General features: G+C 45.8%; 2 protein-coding genes and 1 long non-coding RNA gene across 3 annotated transcripts in view; all 3 read right to left on the reverse strand.

Moving 5' to 3' along the window:
- The window catches only part of LOC127330461 (uncharacterized), a 55,813-nt gene extending 44,158 nt beyond the window's left edge, over nt 1–11,655 (reverse strand). Inside the window, exon 1 of the mRNA XM_071821414.1 lies at nt 10,926–11,655. Coding sequence (XP_071677515.1) covers nt 10,926–11,655 — 730 coding nt within the window. The remainder of the gene's footprint in view (nt 1–10,925) is intronic.
- Nucleotides 11,656–14,863: 3,208 nt separating this feature from the next.
- Nucleotides 14,864–19,969, reverse strand: LOC127347651 (pentatricopeptide repeat-containing protein At4g35850, mitochondrial). The gene is made up of 13 exons (XM_051373822.2): nt 19,818–19,969; nt 19,581–19,740; nt 19,242–19,404; nt 19,079–19,144; nt 18,878–18,975; nt 17,956–18,073; nt 17,659–17,868; nt 17,424–17,500; nt 16,876–16,966; nt 16,134–16,199; nt 15,977–16,054; nt 15,723–15,824; nt 14,864–15,434 (listed from the first exon to the last, which is right to left on the reverse strand). The coding sequence occupies exons 1-13, from the start codon at nt 19,849–19,851 to the stop codon at nt 15,324–15,326; spliced, it is 1,374 nt and encodes a 457-aa protein (XP_051229782.1). The 5' UTR covers nt 19,852–19,969; the 3' UTR covers nt 14,864–15,323.
- A 3,141-nt stretch (nt 19,970–23,110) lies between these two features.
- Nucleotides 23,111–25,510, reverse strand: LOC127347660 (uncharacterized). Its single transcript, XR_007879646.1, has 5 exons — nt 24,062–25,510; nt 23,880–23,972; nt 23,688–23,765; nt 23,496–23,583; nt 23,111–23,308 (listed from the first exon to the last, which is right to left on the reverse strand). It is a non-coding gene; the product is annotated as an uncharacterized lncRNA (long non-coding RNA).
- Nucleotides 25,511–26,419: the final 909 nt, after the last annotated feature.

Genomic DNA, 26,419 nt, shown 5'->3' on the forward strand with positions numbered 1-26,419 from the left:
CGGCGGGCGGCGGCGCGGCAGCGCGGTGGACGGCGACGGCGACGGCTACGGCGCGCGCGGCGATTGGGCGGCCTGGCGGCGTGCGCTCGTTCGTCTCCGCGGGATTGATCTCCGCGGAGACGAAGGAGTTGCAGTTATAGTGCCCCCCCCTTTGGACCCGGTGCGTGTTACAAACCGGGTCCAAAGACCCCCCTTTGGACCCGGTTTGTAATACAAACCGGGACTAAAGGCCATTTTTGCTGCGTTTTTTTCGCTGCGCGCAAAAAGGCCTTTAGTCCCGGTTTGTATTACAAACCGGGTCCAAAGGCCACTTTTTTTAAAAAATTTCATTCCCGCCTTATTTCAAATGAAAAAAAGCCACCGCACTGCCACACGTGTCCACCGCCGCCACCGCCGTGTAGTGGCCACTGTCGCCACCGCCACCACCTGGCCACCACCGTCACCGCCATGTACGGGCCACCGCCGTGTACTGCCCACCACCGCCACCGCCACCGCCATGTACTGGCCACCACCGCCACCGCCACACGTGTCCCTTCCCCGTGCCACGTGTCGCCGCCGCTTCCACGTGCCTCGCCCCGCCGTCACCGCCATGTACGGGCCACCGCCGTGTACTGCCCACCACCGCCACCGCCATGTACTGGCCACCACCGCCACCGCCACACGTGTCCCTTCCCCGTGCCACGTGTCGCCGCCGCTTCCACGTGCCTCGCCCCGCCGTCACCGCCATGTACGGGCCACCGCCGTGTACTGCCCACCACCGCCACCGCCATGTCGCCATCACCGCCACCGCCACACGTGTCCCTTCCCCGTGCCACGTGTCGCCGCCGCTTCCACGTGCCTCGCCCCGCCGTCACCGCCATGTACGGGCCACCGCCGTGTACTGCCCACCACCGCCACCGCCGTGTACTGGCCACCGTCGGCACCGCCGTGTACTGCCCACCACCGCCACCGCCACCGCCTGGCCACCACCGTCACCGCCATGTACGGGCCACCGCCGTGTACTGCCCACCACCGCCACCGCCAAACGTGTCCCTTCCCCGTGCCACGTGTCGCCGCCGCTTCCACGTGCCTCGCCCCGCCGCCACCACCGTGCGACGTGTAGATCCCGCTTCCACGTGCCACGGCCCGCCGCTTCCCCGCGCCACCTGTCGCCGCCGCTTCCACGTGCCACGCCCCGCCGCTTCCCCGCGCCACCTGTCGCCAAACTTGCCGCATCGCTGTGCTATAAAGCGCCGCGTGCGCGCGGAACCACACGTCGCCGTCGCCTCCGTTCATTCGTCGCCGGGATGCCGCCGCGCCGTCGCGGCTCGTCCGGTTTCCGTGGCGTCCGAGCGCGGCCGAACGGTAGGTTCTACGCTGAGATGCGTGCCGGTGGCTTCCGGCTGACCCTCGGCACGTACAACACCCCGGAGCTGGCGGCGCGCGCTTACGACGCGGCCGCATGGTGATTTCGGCAGCCACGGTGCGACATGAACTTCCCAGACGTCGAATCGCTAGAGGAGGCGGAGTTCCTCGCGCCGATGCTGTGCCTCGTCGACGACGAGGACCGTCGCCGCCACCGCCAGGTGCAGCGCCGGATCGCAATCGCCGAGCACGACGAGGAGTTGATGCGCCAGTGGAGGGCGCAGTTCCCCAATGACATCGACAACACCGCCGCGTTCTTCGCTGACCTCCGGGCACAACGCAGGTCCAACAGGCGCCATCGTCGGGCCGTCGCCGTGTTCGAGCTCGATAACCCGAATACAACTTGGGCCGACAACGACCCTCGGTGGGACGACATTTGGACCGAGACAACCTCCGACGACGAGTAGATCGACTAGACTAGTTGTTTATCTATTTTATTGTATTTTCAATAAAGTCGTTGTGGCAGACGCTGATGATGAGAAAAGTTTCCCGCCAGATTACATGTGGAATTAAAGTACAGAACTCAACTGAAAATTAATTAAGATACATGGCCAGATAGTACTCGTGCCTAGCCCTATAGTACTCGTGCCTAGCTCAACTGAAAATTAATTAAGATACATGGCCAGATTCGACTGTTCGAGTCATTCAGTCATACTCGTGCCTAGCCCTATAGTACTCGCCACTGTAGTCGTCGTAGTCGCCGTCATCATCGTCGCTGGCATCGGGGTCGCGGTAGTCAAACCTCGGCGGGAGAGCACGCGTGGGCTGGGACTGAGGGTAGCGCAGGCGGGGGCCACGGTGGGCCATGACGCCCTGGAGAGTTCGGTCGCGCCACCACAGCCGACGGCCGGCCTCGTTGAAGTTCGAAGGAGGCGGGCCGCCGTCCTCGTGCCTGGCGAGCGCCCTCTCACGCCGATTGATGAAGAAGCTCTCCCAAGTCGGGCTGTAGTCGGGATGCCACTGGGGATTCCTCCGCTGCTCTGGCGTGAGCTCGAAGTAGTAGTGGTTCGTGATGGCCATCTCGCGCGCCACACCTAGAGGGACAGGAGGGACCGGTACCCCTCCGACGCTCAGCAACCAGCCGGTAGGGACGCGGTAGCCCGGCGGGCAGGGGTAGTTCGACGCGCAAAGCGCCTCCGCCTCCCGGAGGGTTAGAGATACGATGGAAGCCATGTGACCTGGTGATGAGGTTTGCAGATATGAGTCTAGATGTGATATGTAAATGGAGGCCAAGCCAACATATATATAGTGAAAAAATGGCGGGAGGACGGAGGCGGGAAGCAGTGGAAAGCGCGGGAAGAAAAATAGGCGGGAACGCAGTGGCGCCAAAAACTGTCGGTGGGATAAGGACGTGTGGGTAACCTTTAGTCCCGGCTGGTGGGTACAACCGGGACTAAAGATCCTTTTTTGTGTCATCTAACAAAACTGTCGGTGGGATAAGGACGTGTGGGTAACCTTTAGTCCCGGCTGGTGGGTACAACCGGGACTAAAGATGTCGGCAGGATAAGAACGCATGGGTGGACGCACTACTCGATGAGATAAAGCATGTAGCGCACGACGCCGCGCCCTGTCGAAGGAACAAGACAAAGTAGAAGAGGTGCCGTGCCTATAAAAGGAGCATCGATACGCCTTGCCAAGCCCCTGAACGACTACATCTCATCTAACAGTGTTGGGGAAAGGGTTGGGAAATCTCCCGTGGCGCATCTCCACTTTTAATATCTTACATAAAAATACATAATTAAACAAAAATAAATGGGAAATTGATTGCCATGTTGAGATACTCATTTGTGCCATGAACATTCTTCAATTAACTTGATGATGGAGCATCTTCATCATTTAATTAATCTTCTTCGGCCGTAACCATGGAGCATCTTCATCATTTAACTTGATGCTTGGATCAATGTTCACTCTGAAGGGTGGAATTTCATCAAACTGATTATAATCTTCTGACATGTCTGTCTTGTCCTCCACTCCCACGATGTTTCTTTTTCCAGAAAGAACTATGTGGCGCTTTGGCTCATCGTTTGATGTATTTGTTTCCTTATGTTTCCTTTTTCTTGGTTTGGTAGACATATCCTTCACATAGAAAACCTGGGCCACATCCTTGGCTAGGACGAATGGTTCGTCTCTATACCCAAGATTGTTGAGATCCACTGTTGTCATTCCATACAACTTGTCTACGAACCCCGCCTCTGTTTTGTTGACCCATTTGCACCTAAACAAAGGGACCTTAAAAGAAGGTCCATAGTCAAGTTCCCATATATCCTCTATGTAACCATAATATGTGTCATTTGGGCCTTCATTCATTATTGCATCAAACCGGACACCACTGTTTTGGTTGGTGCTCTTTTTATCTTGGGCGATCGTGTAAAATGTATTCCCATTTATCTCGTACCCTTGGAAAGTCACTACAGTCGAAGATGGTGTCTGGGCCAGCAAGTACAACTGATCTTCAATATGTTTGTTATTCAGGAGATGTTTTTGCAACCAACCGCCGAAAGTCGACATGTGTTCACGTCTAATCCAATCGTTCGACCGCCGGGTTCGGGGAGCGTAGAAAGTTCTTGTGGTCACCGATATACGGAGCCACCAAGGTGGAACTTTGTAGGACTGTGTAGTGTGCTTGAGTCAAAGAAATCCCGTCCCTACATATCATTGATTTCCTTCCTAGCGTGCCTTTTCCACTTAGTCTCCCTTCATGCCGCGATTCTGGACCAGCAATCGGCTTAAGGTCAGGAATAAAGTCAACACAGAATTCAATGACCACCTCGGTTCCATAGCCCTTGGAGATGCTTCCTTCTGGCCTAGCACGGTTATGAACATATTTCTTCAAGACTCCCATGAACCTCTCGAAGGGGAACATATTGTGTAGAAACACAGGACCGAGAATGGAAATCTCATCGACCGAGGTGAACGAGGAGATGTGTCATAATATTGAAGAAGGATGGTGGGAACACCAGCTCAAAACTAACGAGACATTGGACCACATCATTCTGCAACCTCGGTAGAATTTCTGGATTTATTACCTTCTCGAGAAATTGCATTGAGGAATGCACATAGCTTGAGAATGGGCGGTCGAACATTTTCCGGTAGAAGCCCCCTCAATGCAATCGGAAGCAACTGTGTCATTATCACGTGACAGTCATGAGACTTCAAGTTCTGGAATGTTTTCTTCTCCATATTTATTATTCCCTTTATATTGGAGGAGAAGCCAGACGGGACCTTGCAATCTTTGCTAAGACATTCAAAAAATATTTCCTTCTCTGCTTTTGTAAGAGCGTAGCTGAATAAATGACGTCCTTTAACTCTCTCATGCAGCTTTTTGGGGTCTTTCCAACGTTGCTGGTCCTCCCGTGCTTCACGGTGTATCTTTTGTCTTCCGTACACACCCGTAAAGCCTAGCAGGTTCACGCAAAGATTCTTCGTCACGTGCATCACATCGATTGAAGAGCGGACCTCTAAGACTTCCCAATAGGGTAGATCCAAAAATATAGATTTCTTCTTCCACATGGGCGCGTGTCCGGCATCGTCATTCGGAACAGACCGTCCGCCAGGACCCTTTCCAAATATTACATCTAGATCCTTGACCATACCAAATATATCAACACCATCACGATGGGGAGGCTTCCTCCGGTGATCAGCCTCACCGTTGTAATGCTTGCCTTTCTTTCTTACGGGATGGGTAAGCCTAAGAAATCGACGATGCCCGTGCACACGACCTTCGACCTTTTTCCAAATAATCACCTTCGAGCTCATGTAAACAGTGTGTGCATGCATTGTATCTCTTGTTTGACTGTCCTGAAATGTTACCAAGAGCAGGCCAGTCATTGATGGTTACGAAAAGCATCGCTCTTAGGTCAAATTCCTCCTGCTTGTGCTCGTCCCACACACGTACACCTGCTAGGGACCACAGCTGTAGAAGTTCTTCGACTAATGGCTTCAGTGTACACATCAATGTCGTTCCCGGGTTGCTTCGGGCCTTGTATGAGCACTGGCATCATAATGAACTTCCGCTTCATGCACAACCAAGGAGGAAGGTTATATATACAAAGAGTCACGGGCCAGGTGCTATGGCTGCAGCTCTGCTCTCCAAAAGGATTCATGCCATCTCAGACCGAGACCAAACCGTAAGTTCCTTGCATCCTGTGCAAAGTTTGGGAACTCTCTATCGATTTTTCTCCATTGGGAGCCATCAGCAGTGGTGCCTCAACATCACGTCTTTCTTACGGTCTTCTTTGTGCCATCGCAACAACCTAGCATGCTCTTTATTTACGAACAAGCGTTTCAGCCGTGGTATTATAGGAGCATACCACATAACCTTGGCAGGAACCCTCTTCTGGGGCGCTCGCCCTCAACATCACCAGGGTCATCTCGTCTGATCTTATACCGCAATGCAAAGTGCACACCGGACATGCATCCAAATTCTCGTACTCATCGCGGTAGAGGATGCCGTCATTAATGCATGCATGTATCTTTTGCACATCTAATCCTAGAGGGCAGACAATCTTCTTCGCTTCGTACGTACTGGCGGGCAATTCGTTACCCCTTGGAAGCTTCCTCTTAATTATTGTCAGCAACTTTCCAAATCCTGAGTCAGTGACACCGTTCTCTGCCTTCCATTGCAACAATTCCAGTGTGCTGCCTAGCTTTTTATGGCCATCTTCGCAAGTTGGGTATAACAATTTGTTGTGATCTTCTATCATCTTGTCGAAGGCCAACCTTTCCTTTTCAGTTTCACATTCTCTCCTTGCATCAGCAATGGCCCGGCCAAGATCATCATCGCAGGCTCATCTGGTGCCTCTTGATCTTCTACTTCATTGTCTTCATTGCCTTCTGCAGTATCATCGTATTCAGGGAAATTGGGATAACCGTCATCATCCTCTTCCTCTTCGTCATTGTCTTCCATCATAACCCCTCTTTCTCCGTGCTTGGTCCAACAATAGTAACTGGGCATGAAACCGGATCGCAGAAGGTGGCTGTGAATGAGACTCGAGTGAGCGTAATTTACGGTATTCTTGCAGTCCACACATGGACAATACATGAAGCCACCATGTTTGTTTGCCTCCGCCACGGCCATAAAATTATCCAGGCCCGCAGTGAACTCGTCAAACCGTCGGTCAATGTACATCCATTGCCGATTCATCTGCATGATATAATTAAGCTGATCAAAACCATTACAGAACATCACGATGTATATATACACATGCATTTTATCAATTGCAGATGAAAAGGATAAAGTTGTTAACCTCGATGAAGAAGAAAAAAGCAAGTTAAGTGTGGCTTGATTTGTGTAAACTCAAGTGGCAAATCCTCTTAAGCATTTCATCGAACACCTCTTGTGCATGTGAAGAAGAGAGGAAAGCAATACACCCCTCTTGTGAAGATAGTGAAAAAATGGCTAAGTGTGGCTCACACTTGGGCAGGGGCAAGGTTATATAGCCAGAGGGGGGCCTTTGGACCCGGTTTGTCATACAAACCGGGACTAAAGGGTTCCCCACGACTGACACGGCCTGCCGCGCCCTGCGGTGGACCCTTTAGTCCCGGTTTGTATGACAAACCGGGTCCAAAGGCCGCTACAGGACAGGCGCCAGCGGGTGGGGTCGTCCTGGGCAGAAACGAACCGGGTCCAATGGGGACATTGGACCCGGTTTGGTTCAGCAGTGGGACATTTGCTTGGGACCAAAGGCCTCTTCTCCACTAGTGAAAAGTGCTCGATGTAAAACCGCAAAGCCCAAATGCACAGGCAAGCAAAATGCTCTTCTCATCAGGGCACGGAGTGGGAACCTAAACATCCATTTTGACAGCATCTCTCTCTCTCTCTCACAACTCCGCAATAACATGCAATGTTGTACCACTGAGCCAAATGCAAAACCTCTTGTATATATTACCTACGCTTTAAAATTTATAGCTTTCTAAAAGGTCTTACATTTTTGGAACTGAGGCGGGGGTAGTAGCAAACAAAGCCTTGAAAGCAAGCAATAGAACTGCCATGTACTTGAGCAGGATGAAGGTTAGGGGAAATAATGCTTTGTTGAAGGATCAGAAAGAATGTGGTCAGGCAAGAATATACTGTTTATTTCTCTAGTAGGGACATGAAAGCAGGACATTCCAGTCACAAAAAATTGACACTGCATGAAAGTGAGCAGCGGAGTGTACGCAGTGATAAGTGTCTGAGTGCTTCTACAATTGTTGGGCTGGTGCTGTACTGCCTGAGTTCTAAAAGTAAACAGTGTGGAACCTGCCTGATTTCGACTTCTCTGATTAATATGGTGCGTGTCGAGTCCGTGTGTCTAGCGGGTCATGCGTCGACCCAGTGTTAAGTGCTTTGTTCGTGTGTGGGTGTAGTTCTTTAAATGTTTTGGTTTGTGTGTGGGTCTAGTTCTTTAAGTGTTTTGATTCCTGTGTGGGTGTAGTTTCTTTAAGTGTTTTGGTTCATGTGTGTGGGTGTAGTTCTTTAAGTGTTTCGGTTCGTGTGTGGGTCTAGTTCTTTAAGCGCTTTGGTATGTGTGTGGGTCTAGTTATTTAAGTGTTTTGTATCGTGTGTGGGTCTTAAGTTCTTAAATGTATCACTTTTCTCTCTAGTTCACCTCCGAGGGAGTTTCCCCCTATACATCCAGAATCTGCCTAAGTGTAGGAACCCCCTGTCCGAGAAGCCGGACACACCTTGGGGGTAGCCTTGGATATAAAACCATCTCAAATCACTTTTGTGCATGCCATGTGGACACACACAAGTTTTCCAGTGATTCCGACGCTCCGGTGGTCTGTATCTTGGAAAACCCTAGGGCGGGGACCCCGCAGGTCTACCCCTATAGCTTTCTCCGTGCGAGGGTTTACCAGTGGACTTTTTTATTTGTTTTGCTTTGTTTAGGACATATGTACATGGAAACCATAGGTTGGACATACTTTACCATAAAATAGGCTCCGTTTGAGCCGTGGCGGGAGTTTCGACATACAGATCCTGGATTTTACCAAGTGCTAGCCCATGTATGTGGAAATCGTCAATGCCGGGTACAGGCAAGGTTAGCCAAACCCTAGGGCGGGGACCCTGCAGATCTACCCCTAGGGTTAGGGTTAGAGATAGGATCGGGTGAGGTTTAGGGTTACCAAAATATTCGCAAAATAGAAAGTTGGCCCGCAGAAGCGGGAAACCCTAGGGCGGGAATGGCCTCGGTTAGGGTTAGGGTTGGAGTTAGGGTTAGCAATGGAATTGTTCCTAAATGTTTAAGGACATATGTACATCGATAGCAGAAGTTGGGCCTAGTGGCTCCGGTAGACCCGTCTGCGAAGAGCGTCACCCGTGGGACCTACATATATGCCATCTACGAATTCTTAAAAAATAGAACCTTTTTTACATAATTCATACTAGTAAATAAATAATAGAAACATAATATAAAGTAATATGAGAGAGAGAAAAAAGGAAAAAATAAAAATAAGCTATATGCCGAGGGTGGCCGTCGGCATAGGGGGGCCATGCCCTATGCCGAGGGTAGCCCTCGACGTCTTACCTGACGCCGTGAGAGGGCAGTGACGGCGTGGATGGAGCAGGCCCTATACTGGTACCTACACCGAGGGCCAGGTAGACGCCGACGGCTGCCCTCGGCGTAGCAACCTCTACGCCGACGGTATGTCTACGCCGACGGCCGGCGTTCCGAGCTGCCCCGGCGAGGCCGTACGCTGACGGCCCCGATAAAAAGCCTCGGCGTAGACTCCGGCCGTTGGCGTATGGCTCCATTCCTGTACTGTTTTAAACAGAAGTACATTCTCTAGGAGGGGTTTTCGCAGGAAATTTAGCAGCCAATGTGACCTTCATCCCCAGTTCTCCACCTTTTCAATCACCCGATAACAGCCATAAACTCATAATCAACCTCAACATAGCTGGCGCCAATATATTCTACTAAATCCAGCCTATCGGAGAGTACAGCAGCTTTGAACATCGACCACCTGATCACTTGTCCAGTTTGCTGCAGCAGCAAAGGTGCCCCCGCTCATCTCAGACAACCGCTCCCACCGTCAGTCTCCGCGTACCCAGATCAAACCCAACATCAACGTTTAGCTTCACGTTGCCGAAGGCAGGCACTTTACTTTGCTCATCCCCTTTCCCATCCTCTTTGCCCTGTCCATGGTTTGCCACTACGGACTGAATGGATGGATGGCCGGAGCAGCAGGCTGAGCCGGCTTGAAAGACTTGCTTGCCTCTAACAAATCACCGTCTCTCCCACCAGATGTACCAAATCCCTACAGTGACCAACTCCTTCGAACCAAGATTCAGCGCACCCAGTGCAGAGGAAACTTCCAAGCAGGCAAGCACAGAATATGCACAATAGTACATGTTTTCTTTCCCAGACTTATGTTAAGATCGAACATCCCATGAAGCAATAATCCTTAACTGGTTAGCAGGTGAAGAAAATAACAAGAGATCTTCTCCAAACAATGCGACACAAAAGCTGTCAGGATGGTAGCACAAAAAGTTTTCAGGTTGCAGTGCCAGTCTATTCTAGAATACTACTGCCTCCATTCCACTGAGTGAATTAATTTGGAACGGAGAACGGAGGGAGTACAACACCTCACAAGGACACACAAACCGAAGACCTTCTAGAAATCAGATGTAGCCTGCAAGTCAATAAAAAGGAAAATCTGCCTCTTTTTATCAACACCTACAACAAAGGATGGAAACAGGAGACACCCCAAAAGATTGTCTATAAAGAAAACCACTAGATAAAAAGGTAAGTTCAATTCTTCAGTTCAAGGACTTGATGCATATATATTGCTAACAGTTGACTACTAAGCGGAAACACTGGATAAACAAATAAAGCCAAGTCAAATCCTCAACCCAAGAATAAATAGAGAAACGATGCAGAACAGTTGGCAAAAATTTCAAAAGCAGACCAAAATGACTTGGTAATCTTAGAATACTTCAATACTCACAGTAGACACTTCAGCCCGAACAGGTATTGAAACAAGCATAGATTTCATGCAACCACAAAACATAGATTTCATGCAACCACAAAACAGGCAGAGCTTCCGAGGCTGATAGATTTCATGCAGCCTGCAAGTCAAGAGAGAGGAAAATCTGCCTCTTTTTATCATCAGCTACAAAGGGTGGAAACAGGAGACACGACAAAATATTGACTATTATAAGAAACCACAAGATAATAAGGTAAGTTCCGTTCTTCAGTTCAAGGACTAGAGGCATATAGATTGCTAACAGTTGACTACAAGACAAAAAAAAAGTCAGTTCCTCAGCCGAACAATAAACAGAGAAACAAGGCAGGATAGTTGGCAAATATTTCAAAAGCAGAGCAAAATGAGTTGGTAATTTTAGGATGCTTGAATACATGTATTAGACACTTCAGCCCGAGCAGGCACCGAAACAAGCATATATTTGATGCAGCCACAAAACAGTCAGAGCTTCTAAGGCTCATACTTGATCCAATTCCTAGCAAACTCATGAGGATACGACAGCTAGGCCCTTGAGAAGAACCACCTCACTCAAACGAAAGGCGAAGCGTTCGCATCATAACTTTCTGGTGCAGTGAAGACGGTATGCGGAACAAGGGTCTGTTTCAGCCGAAGTCCACAAGCATAGAAGGCCTGGCCATCACGATGGAAGCTGTCAACCAGTTTACCGTCAGTGTTGACGTAAAACATCCACCCGCCATGACTAACCAGCAAGAGGATGGCATCGTCCACCGACACCACGCTGACAGTCCAACTTTCATTCAACCTGTCAAGCTTCGTGACCGGCAATTGGACGCGGTACTCGTGTTCCCAGACCTCGCTCTCGTAGTTCTGCAGCACCCATATATCAGCATTTCTCCCGTAATGGCTATAGCTATAGATGCCGAGCGTGGCATCCATCTCAAAGATGTATGAGTAGGTGGGAACAGCTGGAGCACGCATCTGCCGGAACGACTCGGATGTGTTGTCAAATACAATTACCAGTTTGCTTGCCTTCTGACCTAGGTACCAATGCAGGCTATCGCGGACTAGGGCAGGCGTGTGTAGGTATGCTGAAACTTCCACCTTTAGCCCCTCGATGTACCTCGGCGGCTGGTCGGAGCCCAACGTGAAGACATAGCAGCCCAACGTGGAGATTTGATGCCAATCTGATAGAGTCCAGCGCAGTAATAGCCGGTACTCACCACTTGGGCGATGTTGATACATCCCCAGGAAACGGTAGCCCGACAATTGCGGCAGGGGAGCATGCTGACGCGTGGTTGGGTTACAGAAGGAGTAGCAGGTGCGAGCCATGCCACGTTTGGAGAGGATGAGGTGGCCGTCGCAGGAGGCCTCCAGACATGAGCCGCCAAGCCTGACGACGGGTTGGAGCTGGGCGTCGGCGGCCGGTGATCGAAAAGGTGGATGTTTTCACAGCCGCTGCCTCGGTATTCGTAGCCGGAGACGATGGGGAGGCTGGGCTGCCGGCCGTGGTGAGCCAGGAGAAAGTCGCGGGCGGAGGTGGCGCGTCGCCAGGCGCGACAGACGGAGCGGCAGCGGAGGAGGGATTTAGGGGCAGGTGGACGAGGATCTCCCAGACGATGACCTCCTCCGGGAGACCGCTGCGGAGAGGCGTCGCTCCTCCTGCACTTGCGACCTTCGCCATGGTCGCCGGTGGGGATCCAATCTCAGGAACCAGAGGAGTTTTTCTTTGGGAAACGCTGCAGATCAGCCGACCGATCATCGATGGAAAAATCGGTCGTCCGTCCGACCCGCATAGTGGATGGGCCCACCATTCCTTATTTTAAGGCTGGCCAAGCTCTCCTTCCTCTTCTAGTTATCCAAAATTCCAAATCCTACTTCGCCGTGGTTTCCGCCAAGAGATCGAGCGCGCCTCCTTGCTCCTCCCCCAGTCCCTCGGCGAGCACGTCGCTTCGCTCCTCCTCCTTCCCCGGAGAGCACGTCGCCGCCCCAGCTCCTACCCCGGCGAGCACGTGGCCCGGCGAGCGCGCCGCCCAGATGCTCGAGCACGTCGCCGCCCCAGTGCACCCTCCGGTGAGCGCGCCACCATGCTGCTCCACAGGCGAGCACTTCGCCGCCATGCTCATTCGCCGGAGAGCACGTCACCGCCCTGCTCCACCACCGGAGAGCACATCGCCACCCCAGCTCCGCCCCTGCGAGCATGTGGCCCGACGAGCGCGCCGCCCCAAATCCTCCACAGGCGAGCGCTTCGTCGCCCCAGCGCCTTCTCCGGCGAAGCGCACAACCGGGCGCCGATCACGTTTCGGGCGCAGGTATGGTAGTTTTTTGTAGCTTTTTTCCCTAATTAATGTTGTAAATATATGTTCTATTTGTTGTAAATATTTGTTTTGGCACGAGAACTGTTGGCTTTTTGTTAACATTGTCGTTTGCTATTGTTGTAAACACCTAAATTAGTTATTGTTTTTATTGTTAATAAATATTGTAAATGTATTGTCTATTTGTTGTAAATATATTTTTTAGCACGGGAATTATTGTTTTTCTGTTAAAATTGTTGCTGGCTATTGTTGTAAACACCCAAATTAATTATTGTTTTTATTGTTAATTAATATTGTAAATATATTATCGATTTGTTGTAAATAATTTTCGGCATAAGTACTTTTGTGAAGACCCGAATAAAAAATGTAGGTTTTGCTGTTAATTATTTGTTGTAAATATATTAATGATTTGTTGTAAAGATAATTTGGCACAGTAATTATTTTAGTGCCAAAACCTGTTGTAAATATCTTATTTTGTTGGATTAGTTTTGTTGTAAATATCCAACGGTGGCACATGGTGGTGGGCTCCTAGCCACACTGGAAGTGTGCATGCAGCGGAACAGCACGAAAGCCACATGCGACAGAAATGCCATGTGCAACGTACAACATGATTGAAAGCGACGGGAGCTCGGTACTAATTACGGAACGTACGATATTAATCTAATGGTGGGAACAACAACCGATTTTCAGTCCCGGGGTCAGTCGCCCGACGGCTAGCACTTCCCATTTTCTTTTCTGTTCTTTCATCTTTCAATCAACAAAAAAAGAAACGAGAGGAGTTGGTGGCATTTCGGGAAGAAGAAAGTCCAATTCTCATCCTTGAACTCTTGGGAAAGTTCAGTTCCAAAAAAAAAAATTTAGTCTAGAATGAACCTTGAACTCTCATAATAGTTCATTTTTCATCCCTTTGCAATTGAGTTGAGAAAATTACTGGCGTGGAAAGAAAAAATAGGGAACCAACCAAATTGGTTTAGAACCAGACCAAGCCCAAACTACCTGATGTTAAACCAAATGTCACAATGCAAAAAACAACCAAACCCTTGGGTCCCTGAACCAGTCTCTCGCTTGATTTCTCTCTCTTTTAATTCACGTGAAGCGTTGCGCCACAAAGTTCTCCTTGTTTGCTTATCAATATTGTCCCGTCTCTCTACCCTTGCACCGTTACCTTGAGTTTTTGGGCACCTATGGCAGATATTTGCCTAGCTCAATCGGGGTAAGGACTAAAAGTGAATGATTCTGAGAGTTCAAGGTTCATTTTGAACCAGACAGAAGTTCTAGGACCGAAAGTGAACTTTCACTAAAATTCAAGGACCAAAAGTGGACTTTCTTCTTTCGGGAAACGTATGTGGGCTAAGCCCATGTACTTTCAAGTTGTAAAAAAAACATGATTTCTTACTTCTATTTCAGTAGAATAATATTAAAACCAAGATTTCTTACTTCTATCCTAAGAATCCTAAGATGTACTTCAATAGAATTTTTTCATTCATCTGAGAAATGGATCTTTATCTTGATATTTGTTTGTTTAGGTTGCTCACCACATACACCATGTGGTGAATGGATCTTTATCATGTTTCACATTATTGAATTATTATTAAGAAAGACAGATACTACCATATGATAAAGCCAGATTGCAAGGCTAAAATAATGAAGGTATTGATCATTTGATTGAAAGACATGAGCCCGCCATTGCAAAATCTGATGAAATAACGGAATGCAATTCTTTTATCACCATCTTTCGTGCCTACAATTCCATAAATATTGTTTTTGAAAGAAATGAACAGATTTAATGAAAATATTTATCCAGAGTACTTACTACCAGTTTATAGGATACATGCAAGACCTATAAACCGGTATAAAGAGTGGCATTACGAATGAGGCCCGTTAAATTTGTTATTGTTGTTTCCAGACTAAGAGATGCTTGCTACTGAGGCTTGCGATATGTTAGATGCTTGCTATGTCTTTTTTGGATAGATGCTTGCTATGTCTATGTAACTCAGAATTCTCCACACAAAAATCGAAACAAAATTTAGCTTGGGTCTCCAAAAAAAATAGTTGCATAGATTACAACTCCAGGTGAAGAGCATATGTTCTCCCTTACCCATGAGCGGCCACAGAACAACACCTGCATGCCAATACGCCATGCCACTGGAGATTGCTCCTGAGTAGCGCTCGGAATCAGGCGTTGCCGGTGTTGGAAAATGAGGAAAGATGTGGAGCAATATGCCTGAAGCAGGAAAAACCACCTCTTAGTTTGAAAACCACGGAATATCATCCTCGTACAAACAACAAGGAATTAACAGGTGGCAGCTAAGCAATGCCAGATTTGGATACAATCACTACAGAATCTCAAAACCACGAAGTTTGTGAGGAAGTTCTGACGACGGTAGGTAATATAACATGCGACAGACTGAAATGATGATTGTAAAACAGAACTCGACTACTATGATTTTAGCGATGGCGGTGAAAAAAAAATGCTTCCACATTGTAAGAACAATCCACTTCTGTTCCAGTTGTATCCAGTCCATTCCTCTCAAGCCGTGGTTGCCGAAGATGCACATTCTTGATGGTTCCTCCTTCGCTTTGCACCATCCTAAAGAATTATTTGGTTTTCTTGAGTGTATGCGTACTGATGCAGCCAGCAGCCTCACCAAAAGCATGTTCCAACTTGTATTATTGGCTCAGGGACTACTGCTGTGTGTTCTGGGCAAATCTCCTTGGTCCAGACCGGAGCTGCAGGTTGTCCAAAACACGGGCAACGTTCAGAAGCCGTGGATCGTCTGAAGGAATTTCTCGGTCCTATATTAGGAATAGAGAGGACAATTATTAGAATCAGAAACAACAATTCAAAAGGTTCCCGTATGGACAACTTTATTCTCGTTAGTTCAGGCAAGCACGCTGATATATATGGAAGCAAGCCTTGATCAGAATAGGAAAACTATATTCTGTTGCTAATAACATAATGGCTGCAAGCTAATCATTTCAATGATCTCAAACAATCTCAGAAAACTTAACAAAATCCAATGGTACAAGAAAAAATCACGCAGGGCTCCAAGGTGATGGCATAATTATGATAGTGAAGCTTACCTTCAATCCCCTGTGGTATGCTTCAACAGCAGGAAGTGCTGGAACTATATTACGGGTTTGCAGGAGATCCCATACATAGTTTGCAGTTGTATATCCACCAGTCTGTAAAAACCCACGGAATTGCAACAGTCATTTGGGGTGCAGTTTGGATTTAATTCAAGAAGCTGACTTGAGTAGGTAAAAAAATGTGCACTTTTAATGCATTTGTCTTTCTGTAAGTTGAGTACTGGAAAGCAGTAGTCGTTGCCCCTTACCTTTTCACCAGAGGCTGCAAGAAGAAGATCGGTTCCCATCTTGGGATTCAAGAAGAAATTTCTTGAAGTCATTTTCTCCTGAAAAATATCATAACCTATAAGTTGTGAACTCCCGAGTTAGTCAAACTATGCAACAAAACCAGAAGGAAAGAATTACCAAGGTTTCTTGAGCAACTTGCATTCCTGTTGGAGTATGCCCAATCATAGCTCCCTCGGCAAGGGTCTGAATGCCATTGATATTGATATAATATAGTAAAAGTATATGAGAAATTGAGAACTCATAGTGTGGAATAAGAGAGAGGTACACAGATTTCTCACAGATAAGGATTATCATTACACTAGTTCTATTTAAGTCTTTATTAGCTCCATTGTGGTAAAGTTATCTACATTATTCAGTATGAAGCATTATCCTTACATAGTATGAAGCATTATCCTTACATACTCAGTTCTGGGTATGTGGCTAACTTTTGTTCCAGCATAGGAAAAATGTTATCGTAAGTGGTACCAAATTCAAACTTCGAGGGTTTCCTGTCTTTAAATACAGTGACCAGCAATTGTGATCTATGAAATCCAACAGACATCACTGCAATTAGGATCTACTACTGAAATATGCTCTCTAATCAGAAGGTGGCAGTGAGCTTAAAGTCAGTAGGCAGCAGTATAATAGTAATATAGAGCCTTTGACAAATAAGGAAACAGTAAAGCTTGTAGTGGCTAACAAGGAACAATCGAAAGATATCTGAAGACCAAACTAAAGTTTCAGTTCAAAATAGTCCACGGCACATGGCCCTATTTTTACAGTTAAACATGTTCATTTATGGGATTAGAAAATTCGTAAACTTATGTTGCTATCAACCACATTATTAAATTTCACTTTATAATTTCAACAAGATACTCACCACATACAACTCCGCTGGTGTGGGTTTTGAGCTTGAGAACTCTTCGAACATCTTAACAGCAGAATCAATATCTCCACATCGAAGATAACACCTTTCAATTGAAGGACAATAAATTAACAAATAAATCGAGAAGTTGCTAGAAAGCATGACCATAAAAAAGGACACACATGGGAGGTTGCCAAAATACAACCACAGGGATTGCAAAAGTAGACAAAAATGGAATTCACAAATACTATGTATAGTTACCACTAAAATGGGGGTACATGATGTGATTTGTGATGTCCACTTCATAAGATTGTTAATTCAATAATACGTAATCAAGAGGCTTTCCAGTAAGTATAATGCACAGGCATACAAATTTGTATGGCAAAGCTTATATCATTGTATCTCTAAAAGATGAAGATTCCTTGATAGTCTAAAATAATGAGTTATCACTGGGACATAGTTCCAAATTGAAAAAATCGGGAGTAACTGATCATTAAAACTTCCTAATAACCATGAAATGGATCATTAGACCAAACTGTTCAGCATGCAGAACCACAGATTACCTTACAGCATGCATCACAGTGAAGGCATCATAAGTAAATCCCTCTTTAGTGAACATTTCAAGAAGTGCTTCAAGTGTCTGTAAAATGGTACAGAAGATTAAATTTCATAAGAGGTAAAAGCTCAACTTTAATGACATGCAAACTAGGATATGAAAGATAACACAATTATGGTCATGTCAACAGTCAACTCTGGGCAGTAAAGAAGGCAATGCAAATGCAACATAACATAGCAAACCTCTTTGCTCTGCAAGTCTGCACAAGCATGGACAGCAACATGATAAATCGTCAGCTGCTTAAAGACAAATCCTCGTCTGTGTACATATTCTGCTGTCGGCAGATTGTATAGCTCTTCCTCTGAGACATTCATCATTATATTCTCAGCGCTGTCATTTGCTATTCTTTCAACATACTGCCAACCTTTTGACTGCTGTACAAACTCAAGAATCTGGTAAAATAGTAAAGCAAAGAAAAAAATTAGTACAGTCATGTTAGATACGACCCCATAATAAATTTTCTTAAATGCATAACATACTTTCGCCATAGTATCCTCACTGGCCGGTGCCTTGTTCTTGAATGCAGTTATTAGTCCAGCATAACAATACTTGTTTAATCCAAGTCCAGCAGCAGTCATATCATTAACTATAGCATAACTGTTAAAAGAATTACATTAAGAGTTTCTCCCGACATAGAGAGCGACATTGAAACGCTGGAAAGACTTGACTGTAAGGTATAAATTAAATTGGAAAGACATGCTTAACTAGCATAATACTCCCTCCGTACACATTTGATTAGATCTATTTATTTTTGTGCAAGGTGACCAAGACACTAATTTGAGGATAGTTTGGGACAGAAAGGCCCCTGGTTACATCGCTGGTTAGAGGAGTAACTGCCAGCAGCTAATTAATGGCCCTTCCAGTTTGGGAGGGGTAGAATAGGCATCTACTGTGACAAAAAGGAAATACACGTAACAGTTCAGAATTTACCTAAAAACAAATACACCTAACAAAAAGGAACAGGGGGAGTATTATTCTACATAAATACTTGCCACAAGCTGAAGAGACAATGTAGGCACTGATGGAATTGGTGTATTAGATAATGTATCCACATTCCTCAAATAAAACTGACAATCATACTCAACAACCTTGCACTCCAGAGGCTCTTATAACTCTGGATACATATACCAACACGTCCCATTTAGTGTAGTCTTCAAATCTGTGAGACTAGTAGTTACTTATCCAGTATTTAGTGGTTTAAATGGTAGTTTACCGAAGAAAACAATGAAATAAATTATGCACAATCTGTTAGGCCTTGGCTTATTTGCCCTATTCTCCAGTTCACCAGTCACGGCCTCATGCTAAAGATAGCCAGCCACAATGTAACTCAGTATTGCAGTATAAAGGCTGTATTATTCTACAATCAGAGAAACAATAAAGTCGATCAGAAGGAGCCCTTACACTTGATCAGTACGCCCAGTTGCGGCAAGTGCATTCAGAAGACAAATGTATGTTTCCCCTTTCAACTTAACGCCATGTGCTTTCATTTCTTCTAAAAGCTTCGTTAAGGTAACAAGAATTGGAGCATTAGTGAGCACACCATAAAGATGGGAATGGCACTGTAATGACAAAATCACAACTATATGTCGGAAAATAACTGACCATGATCGCTGCATCCGAGTTCTTGCACTTCCCGCAAGTAGAGATCAAGAAGTTGTAAAGGTTAACCTGCAAAAATTAAGGCCTTACGCTAACGGGACCGACAGAAAAAAAGGAATTTGCCACAGGAAAAGATGAATGGATGTGAAGAAGAGAGTGGTCTCACATCAGGCTGCAAGCCCATTTCCCTCATCTGATCACGGAAGTAGAAAGCATCTTGTAGCCGGCTGCCTTTCATGGTACCAACAATGAGGTTGTGGAAGGTGTCCCGCACAGGCTGCACCCCGTCGAGTAGCATGTCCTCGTAGGCGTCACGGAGCAGGTAGGGCCTGGAAACAGTTGCGAGAACATTCATTCAGACCCGGCGGAGGTTAGCACGGTACCGTTCGTTGCCACACTAGATCACCAACGCAACAAGGGCTCGACGAAACTACGGGTAAACAGGAAATGGCACTGCTAGGAAGTGCGTCGAACAGGTGGTGTGCAAGAACCGGAAACGACGTGCCTGCGCTGCTGGACGAGGGAGCCGATGACGGTGTTGTACTCGGAGACATTGTTGGCGTAGTTGCGGCGCATGTACTCCTCCGTCGACGTCGCCGTCGCCGTCGCCACGCCGCGCCGCCCCACCCCCGCGGCCGCGGCCGCCGTAGCGTGGCGCAGCTGCCCTGCACCACCAGATCCAGAGGTTAGCCCCGCGAATTGGCGCAGGATACGGGATCTTGGGAGAGGAGGGGAGGGAGACCTTGCAGCAGGAGGGAGCTCTTGAGGAGGCCCATGGCGACGATGGGGGGAGGTGGTGGCGCTGCGTCGACTGAGGAAGAGGCGAGACGAAAGGGGAGGAGGGTTTAGGAGTTACTGAGAAGATGGCCGAGATGGGTATGGACTGAGGCCGATGGGCCTGAAGCACATTTCATTCGATGGTCAGGTAACCAGGTTTTGGTTCTGTCTCATGGGCCAATGTTACAATTTTGCATATTCTTTCTACACTGGTTTCCAGATTTTATCCCAAATGCTCAAAAACAGTATTTGCATAGTATTATTCCAAAATAAGTAGTAAGTAACATTCTTACCTGCAAAAAATATTTTTTAATTTACCTTTGAATTTTTAGAAAAGGTTGGAGCATGAGTTTCATCTGAATATCTGATTATGATATAAAAGGGAGTAGAGAGAGAGGTAAGAACTAAGAAAGCACGAGGGGATCATGTCGGAGATAACATCTGTGGTTTATTCCGATTCAAGTTATTCAATGAGTAATATTCCAACGTCCTGCTACGTCATTATTATTAACATGGGTGTTCTTCCGAATTCCGAGGAAGATGGGGTTGATCTTCATTTGTGAAAAAATGGGATTGATCTTGATGAAGGTCTCCAGGTCTTTGATCTCCTGGTAAGATATGGTATGATCCCAACTGAACAAGGGAAGACAACTTCTCTAAACAGTTGAATGCTACGCGGTCGTGCTCGATATAACTGCGGGGATCGGAATCTCTTGGGCACTCGTGAGCGTACTCGGGCAATGAACGATTCGTACAATATGTCCACCTCTAGCACTATGGACATCGAAATTTGGAAATGGCCAGGCAGTAGCGTTCAGCTAACTTGTCAATCTGACTGCTCTCTGGTCGATTCTCACTAGCCGGGAGATCTTGAACTTGCGTGGGACCGTCTGTTGGAGATATGCCCAAGAGGCAATAATAAAATGGTTATTATAATATATCTTTGAGTTTATGATAATGTTTACATACCATGCTATAATTATATTAATCGAAACATTGATACATGTGTGTTATGTAAACAACAAGGAGTCCCTAGTAAGCCTCTTGTATAACTAGCTTGTTGATTAATAGATGATCATGGTTTCGTGATCATGAACATTGGATGTTATTAATAACAAGGTTATGTCATTGATGAATGATGTAATGGACACACCCAATTAAGCGTAGCATAAGATCACGTAATTAAGTTCATTTTCTATAAGCTTTCGATACATAGTTACCTAGTCCTTCGACCATGAGATCATGTAAATCACTTATACCGGAAGGGTACTTTGATTACATCAAACGCCACTGCGTAAATGGGTGGTTATATAGGTGGGATTAAGTATTCGGAAAGTATGAGTTGAGGCATATGGATCAAGAGTGGGATATTGTCCATCCCGATGACGGATAGATATACTCTGGACCCTCTCGGTGGAATGTCGTCTAATTAGCTTGCAAGCATATGAATGGTTCATAAGAGATGACATACCACGGTACGAGTAAAGAGTACTTGTCAGAGACGAGATTGAACGAGGTATAGAGATACCGATGATCAAACCTCGGACAAGTAAAATATCGCGTGACAAAAGGAATCGGTATCGTATGTAAATGGTTCAATCGATCACTAAGTCATCGTTGAATATGTGGAAGCCATTATGGATCTCCAGATCCCGCTATTGGTTATTGGTCGGAGAGAAGTCTCAACCATGTCTGCATAGTTCACGAACCGTAGGGTGACACACTTAAGGTTTGATGTCATTTAAGTAGATTTGGAATATGGAATGGAGTTCGAAGTTTTGTTCGGAGTCTCGGATGGGATCCAGGACATCACGAGGAGTTCCGGAATGGTCCGGAGAATAAGATTCATATATAGGAAGTCACTTTCCAAGTTTGGAAATGATCCGGTGAATTTATAGAAGGTGGTTTCTAGAATTATCCGGAATAAATCACTATGGAAGGACGAGTCTCGGTTGGACTCCACCAACCCAAACCAGCCAACCAAGTGGGATGGTGGAGTCCATGGTGGACTCCACCTCCTTGCCCGGCCAACAAAGGGGGAAGGGGAGAGTCCCTGTCCCTCTAGGTTTCGTCCATAAGGCAGTTTTTCTGTTGGGGTCTTATTCGAAAACTTTGGGCAAACCCTTGGGTTCCACCTATATAATGAGGAGGAGAGGGAGGGGGCAGCCCCATGACTTGGCCGCACCACCCATAGGGGCCCCTGGCCGGCGCCCCTACCTCCCTCTCTTTCAAACCCTAGCGCCCCTCCTCCACATACTACTCCCACAGCGCATAGGCGAAGCCCTGCCGGAGTTCTCCACCACCACCGCCACCACGCCATCGTGCTGCCGGGATTCCGAGGAGGATCTACTACTTCCGCTGCCCGCTGGAACGGGGAGAAGGACGTCTTCATCAACACCGAAAACCGAGTATGGAGGTGTTGTCCGACTGTGGCACCGTCAAGATCTTCTACGCGCTTTCGAAAGCGGCAAGTGATCGACTACAGCAACAACGAGATCTAATCTCGTAGGCTTTGGAAATCTTCAAGGGTTAGTCTCGTGATCCCCTCGTTGTTACCATCTTCTAGATTGCATCTTGGCTTGGTTTTCGTTCTTGCGGTAGGAATTTTTTTTTGTTTTCTATGCTACGAATCCCATCACCGTCCACACATGGGTCACATGAAAATGCTTTCTAAGTGGGACCGTCCACACTAAGTTACATAGAGTTCCTCTATATACCGTGTCAAGATTACGGCTAGGAAACTCATGGTGTCCTGTCTATAGCTACCAGTGGAGGAGTTCACACTCCAGTAATGCATCCATGCGTCGGCTGAGCAAAGGTAGTTTAATGATCGAGTTTCAGTGACAAAATTTGATGATCGAGATTCCCATTTGCATTATCATCAATGAATGAATTACAAATTTGCAGTGTCGATATAGCTACCGAATTAATAATCACTACAGAGTTAAGCTACCAAAATGAAATGAAACACCTTCTATGGCATGCAAGGGAGAGGCTACTATTAAGTTAACATTGCATCCAATTAATTCAATCATATGGTGAGTGTGCTGGCTTGTCAAAAGATGGCATGTAGCAAGGGCAAAAGCAAAGCCCCACTGATCCTGCATGGCATAGTGCAACATCCAAGCAAAAAAAAGGTTTAATCGGGTATAAAATAGAAAATAAGAACAGAACCACATCCGGTAGTGTACATCGAGACTGCATATGCAGAGTATATGTACAAATGATTCCCTTTCTCTATATCGATAGCTCATGAAGTGGCATACGATTTTCGTTTAATCTGCAACATGAAGTACATGGATTGTACAAATGCAACTTGAAAGACATCAACCGTCCCCATATGTTGCATCAATTAGTGAAAGTACATCAAATGCCACTTGCATGGGCCCATTTGTCAAGCATGGTCATGTGGCACCTAATACAAAAGCCCTTCTCCAATAGTAATAGGATAACGGGCTACAAAAACGAAAAATAACTAAGTTAAGAAAAATGTTATGTATTCACTAGCACTAGAGTAGTGTCTAGTGATCAACCTACAACTCTACGTATTAGTATAGCACAAGACAAGAGGCTCAAATATTAATCAAAATGTGATTTAAAGGGCTTATAGTTAAACAGAAATAGGTTGAAAGGGGATATAGACCTCGTTGAACCACTTCTTTGCGTTCAGATAAGTTTGCAGACAATGTCTTGATGCTTCTGAGACCTTTGCGCGTATGAAATACCCTAATCTATAAGGTCAATGCAATATAGTTTTTGTGTCAAAAGTTCAATAATCGATTAAAGTTTGCATAAAGGCAAAAACAATAGCTAACACTCTGCAAAATTAACATACCGCAACATCCACTTTGGAATTAAGGTCATTTCCTCTGTCAAAATGCTCCTTGCATATGCTCAATAACATGTTCTCCAACTAATAACATAAACAAAAAAATCAACAAAGTCAAGAGATACAGAAATAAACTTTCACGTTAATCTGGTACTTAATAAATGAACAAATACAATATATAAGAAATAGTACCCTTACCTCAAAGATGGTTCGGATATCCTCTCCATTTGAGCATTCAATAACATCTCCAACTCTTATTCCAATTTTCTCGGCATAAGATCCTCCTGACACCTAAGGTTCACTTGAAGTTATGCATAACATAAACACCTTCAAGATAGCTAACACAATTCTACTAATAAGAGGCCATAAGCATGGTATACCTCTTTCACAATTAGACCTGTATCAATCTTACATTTATGCAATATCTTATCAATATGAGAAATGTCTAAAAGACTGATGGCACAAAGCTCCAATCCAAGGTGGGGGCGAGGTATGCATCTGTACAAAAAAAAAATGAATTTAATCTATACCTAATAATAAAGGAGCTAAGGTTTCTGCCAAAATTTTCGTCCAACAATTTTTAGGACCGTTTTACCCTCCCACCAACATACATAATACATCAAATTGGCATGTACCGGTTCGTTTCGTTTTTTTCTTTTCTTCTTCTCTAGCCGAGAGAGAGCTGCTCTGCCCAAAAGATACGAGCCGCGCGCATCACGCCACTGGCCAGGCCCGCGCCGTCGGTGCTCCTCCTGGGCGCTTTACCGCTTTGAAATTTCCCCAATTTTTCGGTTGGAATTACAATGCCCCGCGATTGTCCCTGGTTCCGCACGAACCAAACAAACCAGCTGACCCACGCGGGTCGCGCGGCCATGCGACCACGACTTTTTCTCAAATCAGGCCCATAAGAGAGATTCACAAACAATCCGATCAAATCCATCCAGCAAACATAGCATCGATACTCAGATTCGAATAGTCCCACATCGTTTCCTTACAATGGGTGCCACCGGTTTATATACGTTGGATTTTGCTTGAAATATCAGCAAGGTGAATCAAGTACTCCCGCTCTCACAATGCTGTGAAATCTGCTGCCTACATAAATTAAAGAGAGGAAAAGGAAGGATTGAAAAATATACCTGCGGGAATTGATCCGTTGGAGAGGACCAAAGAAAAAAGGTGAGCGCAGGCGCGGCGCTTGAGCGATAGATGGGGGCAGTAGAACGATGGAGCAGAGAAGAACACGCCCAAACCACCGGGAGCCGCGCGGCGCGCTAGAAATTCAGAGAAGGAAATTTACCAGGAAGGAGGAAAAAGGTGCGAGCGTCGCGCGGCGCGATGGAGAGAATACACGCCCAAAGCACCGGGAGCCGCAGGTGCGATAGAATTCAGAGAAATGGAATGGGGAGCATCGATCCCCTTTGCCTTTGCAAGGAAGCCTTATCCTTTCCTCTACACCACAGGTCATACGGATCTCTTTTTTAATTTGCCATAGCACGTGTTATTCACACCTGCTTCTTCTGCTTTACATGTTCCATCACACTACAGAAATTTTTTCATTCTCATTTTTCAGCAAGTATTTCCATAAATACACATAAAACGTTTTAGTGACATGTGGGGCATGCTTCTTTTGTTAAACACGATGCCCCACACTAGAAAGTTCCATTTATTCTTCCTCATTTTGCATCGAGTATTTCCAACATAATATTATTTTCAATATACCAAAATAAAAATTAGAAATTATAATTAATTTTTACCGAACAGGTGCCCGCACGATGGAGGCACATGGGAGACAACCGCGTGGAGGATCCAAGGGAGGGCACGACACCGAAACCTTGTTGGTGGTAAGCAAGACATTGGTCGAAAGGCGGCTAATCATAGGAGGGTAAGCGGGTTCAAGCTGGATGAGTCAAGATATTTTTTATGATGGGTAGACGTTCGTTCAACAACTGTACATGTGACATAAGCCCCTTCCACTGACGATGTTCTCATGGTTTTGTAAAAAATTGTTCCGGTGCAACGCACGGGTATGTTTCCTAGTGCATTCTAAAAAGTAAAAATGATCATGTTCCCAATTCAGGTAGCAAGTTAAAAACTAACCCATACTATATACTTTAGCTAGAGTAAAGATTTTAAAGCCTGATGAAGTATGTGATATGGGTCTATCTTCATTCTTCAAATACAACAACTTTCAGTAGAACTGAGGTACCGAGACTAATCACCCATTTTCCCATAAAAATAAAAATATTATGGTGAATCATTTTGTGGCTTTAGTCAACATGTTTGTTTCGCTTCATGCCTTGTGTGGACCTTGGCTCCATCAAGTTGCATACAAACCACCCCTAACCTTAGTCTTGTTATGACTTTTTTTCTCAAATATGTGCCTACGAACTTAAATATAATTAGAGCCCCCAAAAAATAAATTTATCCCTGTAGTCATTTAATCAACCGAGGTAAGAGAATGAAATGAGTTAACTACAAAACAATAAAATATACAAGCGTATAAATTTATCAACATGATAAATGAGAATGATGTCACAATTATTTCTAGTTTTGTTACTTTGTATCAGGTAATATACATAGTTTGACTCCCATAAACAATCAAAAACAGTAGGGAAAATTAGTTTAGCAGCACTAAGATAACCCCGAAAGGAGAAAAAAAACATACCTATAATTCCTCCACAAATGAAAACACTTGAGTAAAATAGCAGATGGTACAAAAGTTCCCTGTGTATCGACCA

This window comes from Lolium perenne, chromosome 1, assembly GCF_019359855.2.
Source record: "Lolium perenne isolate Kyuss_39 chromosome 1, Kyuss_2.0, whole genome shotgun sequence".
Classification (NCBI taxonomy): Eukaryota; Viridiplantae; Streptophyta; class Magnoliopsida; order Poales; family Poaceae; genus Lolium; species Lolium perenne.

Coding starts and splice junctions, on each gene's coding strand:
- LOC127347651 (XM_051373822.2), bottom strand. CDS start 19,851: ATGGGCCTCCTCAAGAGCTCCCTCCTGCTGCAAG. Junction 19,145..19,241: donor AAATGGGCTTGCAGCCTGAT/GTGAGACCACTC, acceptor TAATTTTTGCAG/GTTAACCTTTACAACTTCTT. Junction 18,074..18,877: donor ACTGGGCGTACTGATCAAGT/GTAAGGGCTCCT, acceptor TTCTTTTAACAG/TTATGCTATAGTTAATGATA.